Source organism: Cebus imitator, unplaced genomic scaffold (genome assembly GCF_001604975.1).
Source record: "Cebus imitator isolate Cc_AM_T3 unplaced genomic scaffold, Cebus_imitator-1.0 Scaffold45, whole genome shotgun sequence".
Taxonomy (NCBI): domain Eukaryota; kingdom Metazoa; phylum Chordata; class Mammalia; order Primates; family Cebidae; genus Cebus; species Cebus imitator.
In genome coordinates this window covers 733,884-741,660 of record NW_016107360.1, presented here as the reverse complement: position 1 = coordinate 741,660, position 7,777 = coordinate 733,884, and the positions used below count along the sequence as shown (strand labels likewise).

The 7,777-nt window shown below is 38.1% G+C and overlaps 1 protein-coding gene across 2 annotated transcripts in view; it reads left to right on the top strand.

Moving 5' to 3' along the window:
• ANKMY2 (ankyrin repeat and MYND domain containing 2) overlaps positions 1–7,777 on the top strand; it is a 46,626-nt gene that overhangs the window by 31,779 nt on the left and 7,070 nt on the right. For both annotated transcript variants that reach the window (XM_017526908.2, XM_017526907.2), the window contains 2 exons: positions 3,721–3,935; positions 4,700–4,835. In XM_017526908.2, the coding sequence (XP_017382397.1) occupies positions 3,721–3,935; positions 4,700–4,835 (351 nt within the window). The remainder of the gene's footprint in view (positions 1–3,720; positions 3,936–4,699; positions 4,836–7,777) is intronic.

Below are 7,777 nucleotides of genomic sequence, written 5' to 3'. Positions count from 1 at the left end.
TTTGAGATAGAGTCTTGCTCTGTTGCCCAGGTTGAAGTGCAGAGGTGCAAATCTCAGCTCACTACAACCTCTGCCTCCTGGGTTCAAGCAATTCTCCTGCCTTAGCCTCCTGAGTAGCTGGGATTACAGGTGCCCACCACCACATCCGGCTAATTTTTGGAATTTTTTTTTGTTTTTTTAGTAGAAATGGGGGCTTTACCATGTTGGCCAGGCTGGTCTCTAATTCCTGACCTCAGATGATCCCCCCACCTCAACCTCCCAAACTGCTGGGATTACAGACGTGAGCCACCACACCCGGCCACCTGGCTAATTTTTGTATTTTTGGTAAAGACAGGGTTTTGCCATGTTGACTAGGCTTGTGGAATACTTTTAAATGTTATCTTGGAACCCAGTCCCTCAGGGTTAAATGTCCTAATAATTATTAATGTTCTACCTTCAGTTATCTTTGCAGGCATATATTTTAAGTAAATTAGATTGAGTGCATATTTATTCAGGCAATAATTAGTAAAGTTATATAGTCTGAAATAGACTACGTAATATTTTTTAGATTATAAAGGGGGCTATCCTATTATATACCTTCCTCCATACCAGACCTCGCTTTTTGTAGGTATAAACAATCTATTCACTCGAAACCCTTTCTTTCTTTTATTTATAAAAAAAAAAATGTAAAAGCCACCTAGCTGCTTTTGTTGTTGTGGCCCATTTTTATTGCTCTGCTCCTTTTTAAGCTAGCATGGCTTTTCCTATGGAATATCATTTTTAAAATAATAACTACTATATAATGTCAAACAGCTTTTAAAACAAGCTCAGAAATTCTCCCCAATATACACCTCCCTTTTCATTACAGTAACCTAACATAGCTATATTTGTGTCTAGGTTAAGTGGCTGCTAAGCAGTAAGGATGCGTTTGTTTTCAAAAGGGACTGGGAGGATTGTGCTGATGCCCAGACTATGAAGGTTATTTAGGAGAAAAACAAACTCACTGAAGAAAATGTCAGCAGAGCAGGGTCTCTACATGGACAGGAGGCAGATGTGCACAGAGCACTTCTGTCTTTGATTATTGTGATTTTTCAAGCCCAGTATTGTAGCTTTAGCGATTTTTTTAAAATTGGGATTTATAAACTAAAAAGAATTCAAAATGCCACTACATAAACATATTCTTAGGCAGCAATCCTTTGAATGGTAAAATTTATTTAGTTTTTAATGCCAGTAGAAATATATTTATTTACTACTCCTCATTAATTAATAAAAAGGATTTCCTTTGTAAAGTATTACTTCATAATGCTGCAGAGATTAAGGAAGGAAACAAGTACAATAGTATTCTTTTGTTTGCAGCTATATAATTGTTTCAATAAGCTTATGGTGGCCGAGCGCAGTGGCTCACGCATGTAATCCCAGCACTTTGGGAGGCCAAGGCAGGGTGGATTATGGGGTCAGGAAATCAAGACCATCCTGGCTAACATGGAGAAACCCCGACTCTACTAAAAATACAAAAAGTTAGCCAGGCATGGTGGCACGTACCTGTAGTCCCAGCTACTTGGGAGACTGAGGCAGGAGAATCACTTGAACCCAGGAAGTGGATGTTGCAGTGAGCTGAGACTGCACCATTGCACTCCAGCCTGGGCAATAGAGTGACGCTCTGTCCCAATAAATAAATAAATAAATAAATAAAGTTCATGGTAATTATGTGGTTGTCATTTTTCTTGGTGTGTATTTGTGCTGTGTATTAAAACATAGATAAGGTCTAATGTCTCCAATCAAAAAATTATTAATCTGAGTTCTGTTGGAAATTTTTTAAAAGAATTCTCACTTGTAAGTTTAAGATTTTATAGTTGATTATAAATGCCATATATAAAAATACTGATCAAACAACTTTAAGTGATTGCAATTAGCAGAAGTCTAAAACAGATAATTAATGATTCTTTTCTTCTCCACCATAAATTAATTGTCAATGTATGTTTTGGTAGAGAGAATTAGCAACAAATTTACAAATGAGGATTCCGATTATACTTACTTCATTAAGTCTAATAATTTATTATTAAGTGTTGGATTTTTGTAAAACACCAGATTGTATATAAATCTAATAATCTCAAAAATTGAAAATCTTTTAATTTCACAAGGACATTTTATCTGTGTTAAAATTCTAATTGGATGGCTAGCTATGGGCTTTATTAATAGATGATCTTTTTGGGGGCCTAAAGAAAGGAGTCTAATTCAAGAAATCTACCTGTTGTTCCCTGACATGTGTAGTCCCTGGGATATTGATTTAGCTGTAACAGGTAGATTAGCAAGTACTGACTGGCTATCTGCTCTGCACATACAGTTGTGTCCCTGTTACATATGTTGTGGTCTTTCAGCTCCTTAGGTCAGCTAGATCCAAGTTCTTATCTCATAACCAAGAAGAATTAGACAAATGGACACTGGAGAGTGAATGGAATAGAGTTGTTTAAGTGAAAAGAAAGCTCTCAGCAAAGAGGGGATGCAGCAGGGTGGTTCCCCTACCTGAAAACGGGAAAGTACCTTGTGTTCCCGGGTCCAGGTCCTTTTATGGACTCAGAATGGGGAGTGTGTGCTGATTCATTTGTGAGTATGCAAAAAAGGTTAAAGTAAAGACACCACTCATTGGGGGGCTCAGCAGTGTAGAAAACCAGTTAGGAAAGGGTAGGTGTATATAAAATAGGTGGAGGGTGTGGATCAATCAGAAAAGATTGAGCCAAACAGGAAGACAAGTTCTCAGTCTGGTTCAAGGATTTAATTTGTAACTTGGCTTTCAGGCTTTATACTGTCTTTGGCTTGGAAGTAGGATTTCACTGGGGATCCAGCCCTGTCTGCCTAGGCATTTGGCTGCCTGCTGCCATTCTCACATTCATGTTTATGTTACTGTATGCCACCATGGATGTTTACAGCAGTCCTATGCAGACCTACTCCAAATAATCTACCCTACAACAAAGCTAATACAAAAATACTCTATATTACACTAAATTGAGCTTAATCTGTGCATACATAGGAAATGTGGGACTCATAATGTATAAGATTTGGTAATTCTAATAGTTCCCCTTTAAAGTTAATTATGGTTTCCTCTTTGACCTATTCTCATTACCGTAGATGATTGGGAGCATCCTCAGGAAAATTTCCACAGAGAAGTGTAGTTAATTGGAAAGTAAAGCACATTTCACTTTTAGACTTCATGTTAAAAAAAAAAAATCTCATTTCCTTATGCTTAATAAGAATCGATGAGAATTGTAGTTCTCCCAGCCATGAAATTGTAGAGCTAAGTAGTGTTAACTAAAAGTGGTTATTGCTCAATGATTTGATTCTTTTTGTAAAATGTACAAATTTGCCATGTTTATCTTTAGTAAAAGTGCGTTTAACAGAGACTGTAAAATCATGTACTCTTGAGGGCATACTAGCACTCTGGCTTAAGTAGATGCTGATTGCTTTGTGAGTATGCAAAAAAGGTTAAAGCAAAGACACCACTCAATGGATCACATTATAACTTTGATATACAGAGTTCAAGTGATTCCACTATTTTAGGGTCTTTCTATATTAGTTCTGTAAGTTTGGTCAGGGATAATTTGCATTCTGACAAATAACAAAAACTTATGATCCTAAGGAAGGCTTTGTTTGGTAATCTTTTGAAATCAACTAAATGGACTCCCTAATTTGTACATGGAAAAGTCTCTCCTTTTTAATACCTGAGTGTACTGGGATTTCCTCTAGATCGTGATGCTTATAAATGAGAATCCTCTGCTGACAGAAGCAGCAGCCCTGAATAAATGCTACAGAGTGATGGATTTGATTTGTGAGAAATGTATGAAGCAAAGAGACATGAATGAAGTATTGGCTATGAAAATGCATTACATAAGCTGTATCTTTCAGAAATGCATTAACTTCTTAAAAGATGGAGAGAATAAACTGGACACCTTGATCAAAAGGTACTCATTTTACTATGTCATTTATAAAATACACTCGAGTAAATATAGTTTTTTTATATGAAGCCTCATTATTACGGGTTTCAATATTAAACATTTTGGCACCAATTGTTATTGTTGTAATCACATTTAGTCTTTGACAAACAGAGAATTATATTATAGTTACATTGAGTGATTATTCGGTTCTGTATCCTTTACTGTGATGTTTTTATTGTTACTAGCAATTTACAGATGAGGAATCTGAGGTTTGGAGAGGTTAAATAGCATGTATAAGATCACACAGCTAGAAAGTGGTGCAGGTCCAAATTTGAGAATATTTCATGCCCTAGGTTGCAGCTCTAGATTTATAATGGCATCCAGATGTCTCTGTTACTGTACCTTGGAGAGCTGTGTGTTCTGCTTGTTCTCTGACCAATAGAGATTAAATTCTCTTGCATCCTTACCTAGAAAAGGGAACTAAGGCTGAAGGGTGTGGCTCTATGAGAATTTTTATTCTTAGTACAAATAACAGACATGGTAATAAGTAGCTAGCTAATCTGATAACAATGTTTAGCGTGTTTTATGGTGGTAGTCACCTTTGCATATTCATTTTCTGTGCCCGAAAACCTTATGAGGCCTAGCCTAACAGGTAGGTTGAACAGCAATTTGAATTCAGCTCGTCTTGATGATTTGAAGAGACAAGGAAAACTACTAAAAACTGTTGGGTTCAGCTGGGAGAGAATGCTTAGTGAGTCAACTCCAATTACTCTTTTAAAAATATCTTTCAGCTTGTTAAAAGGCCGAGCTTCTGATGGCTTTCCAGTATATCAAGAAAAGACCATTAGAGAAAGTATCAGAAAATTTCCTTACTGTGAAGCTACACTCCTCCAGCAGCTGGTTCGAAGCATTGCTCCTGTTGAAATTGTAAGGCTCCTCTGACCTAAGTTGACTCTATCAGTAAGACCTAATTACCACATATTGTATTGTTAAAGGCAAGTTCTCTTTAGTATTTATTTTTATTGTTTCAGAATTTTTTTAGGAACAAAGGTAGAGATAGGTTTGCCTGCTAATCCTGTTCCTGTTTATCCGTTTCCCATCTCATGATTCTCTTTTTATCTTATTATGGTTCATAGTTTAATAAACAGGATGTCCCTATGTGGTTAGGGTAGGAATTTACATTTTAAATACATCCACTATGTAATATAGGTACACATATATGCCCTTGTAGCTATAGCACAAAGTCATAGACTAGTTGCATGTATGAATTGATCGCCTAGGATGATAGTATCCAGGCAGTGGGAATGTAGTGGGATAAGCCATGGGAAGACTCATTGTGGTTCCTGATAACAATCTCAAAGTATGCCCCAGCTTCTTATAATCCACATTAATGCCTCTGATTAGAAAATGTCCATACTTAAAACCTATTTACACTTCCCAACTATATAAGTGCATTTTGTTAACTTTATCTGTTACTTAAATTACTTACTACTCATTTTTCATATATTTTAATTTATTTTGTCTTTTCTATTTTGAGACAGAGTCTTGCTTTGTCACCCAGGCTGGAGTGCAGTGGCACCATCTCAGCTCACTGCAGCCTCCACCTCCCAGGTTCAAGTGATTCTCCTGCCTCAGCCTCCTGAGTAGCTGCGACTATAGGTGCATGCCACTATGCCCAGCTAATTTTTGTATTTTTAGTAGAGATGAGGTTTCACCATGTTGACCAGGTTGGTCTTGAACTCCTGACTCAGGTGATCACCTGTCTTGGCTTCTCACAGTGCTGGGATTATAGGCATGAGCCACTGTGCCTGGCCACCTTTTCTATTTTGAATAGGTTTTTGTTTACCCTATCTATACCCATTCATGCTTTTATACATTTCAGTCAAATCCTTGATCAGCTTTTCTCTATCAGGCAAGAAATTGATCCTAAGATCAGTCCCATCCATTGCTTCCTCCCTCCCTCTGGCAAATCTGGTTCCCTTCTCTGAGCCTTCTCTGGGGGTCGTTATGTCATTCTTACTGTGGAACATCAAGGCTCAAAGAGGGCTCTAGATGCTCCTTCGTACTTTTAAGACTTAACCTATTCTGAACCACGAAATAAACAAGAAAGACCTGAGCATACAAAACCATCTCATAAAGTTCATGCATTAATTTATTCATGTGTGCCCCCCATACTTTCAAGAGTTTCTTTCCTCATGCTTTTTAATATAGTTGGCTATTTAGTGTTTATGCTTTTGGAAGAATAAAGTGAGCAAATTATAATTTATCAATTACAAATGTGTTTGGCAGCACATATCAAAGCCCAGCCAACCATGAATTAAATAGATAAGGGTTTATGTATTCACATATACTTAGATGCCCAAAGGTAGGCAAACTAGGTCTGGCCTAGTGACTCAAAAATAGTTTGGTGACCCAAACACTTTTCCATCTTTCCCTGCAATATTCCTTAGCTTTGTAGGTTCTCATACGCATACTTACGACCTCATGGTTACAAGACATTGATGTTCTTCCTTCAGCTCACATTCCTATCCCAGGCAGGCAGGAAGACCAAAGGGGTCTATATCTGGAAGACATAAGCTCTCCCAGAAGCCTTCTGCCTGTGTAACATGACTCCCCGTAGACACACAGGAGCCTGGGAAAATGAGTATTTTTTGGCTTTTCTAAACGCTGCCGCTCTGAACAAAATTACACTTCTGTTAGTGAGGAAGTTGGGAGAATCGATATCAGAGAAGCAACTAGCAGTACCTGTTATGTGGGATTTCCAGCAGTCACAAATGGTTGCTGACCTTCTACCTTCATGGGAGAAAACACAAAATCTAAAACAGCACCCCAGAGTTCTCTAAAAAAAAAAGAGAAGCAGGTCAATATCATGGTCAACAAGTTATCTTAGCCCCATATAGTAGAATAATGTAATTGGAGTTTATAAAGTATAATGATTATTATTATTTTTTATTTTTTTAAGACAGAGTCTTGCTTTGTCACCCAGGCTGGAGTACAGTGGCATGATCTTGGCTCATTACGACCTCCGACTTCTGGGTGTAAGCGATTATCATGTCTCAGCCTCCTGAGTAGGTGGGACTACAGACACACACCACTACGCCCGGCTAATTTTTTTGCATGTTTAGTAAAGACGGGGTTTCACCAGGTTGGCCAGGCTGGTCTCGAACTCCTGTCCTCAGGCGATCTGCCCACCTTGGCCTCCCAAAGTGCTGAGATTACAGGCGTGAGCCACTGCACCCAGCCTGGAGTACAAGATTGTTTATCCTAGTGATCTGAGTCATCAAGAAAAGGTTTATAATAAACTTAAGATAGTATTTAATGCATTTTAGAAAGACTTCTTTTTAAAAATTTTTGTTCTTTGAAAGTTTTATGTTCTACTCTCTGGAAAACTTTATCCCAAATGCTTGTGATTGTGCATATCACAGCCACTGTTTACTGCCTAATAGGTTTTGATATTCTGCCAGTTCTAAGCCTCTGAAGTGAGGCCCACCTTTTCCCAGCATGTGATGGTTCTCAGGGCTGCTTGCCGTGAGCTTCACTGTGTTGTTTTCTGACAGTGCCAATCCTGGGCCCTCCTGCTCAGCTTTTGCTTCCCTCTGCATACTGTGGAACTCTGGCTTCTGCCTGTCACAAGGCTCAACAGGAAGTGTGAGGCATAGCTGAGTTTAGAAAGATTGCTCTAGCATCACAGCAGATCATACCACTGAAGATAAGTTTGCTTTATCCATTGACAGTATGTATTTTAACTTCTGGAAGGCTAGCTAATGTTTCTGATTTTATAGCATAGGTTTAATAAAGTATCCTATTTGTTTTTAGGCTGAATATCTTTCTATGGGAAGAGCTCTGGCACCCAAACAGATTCTTATTTA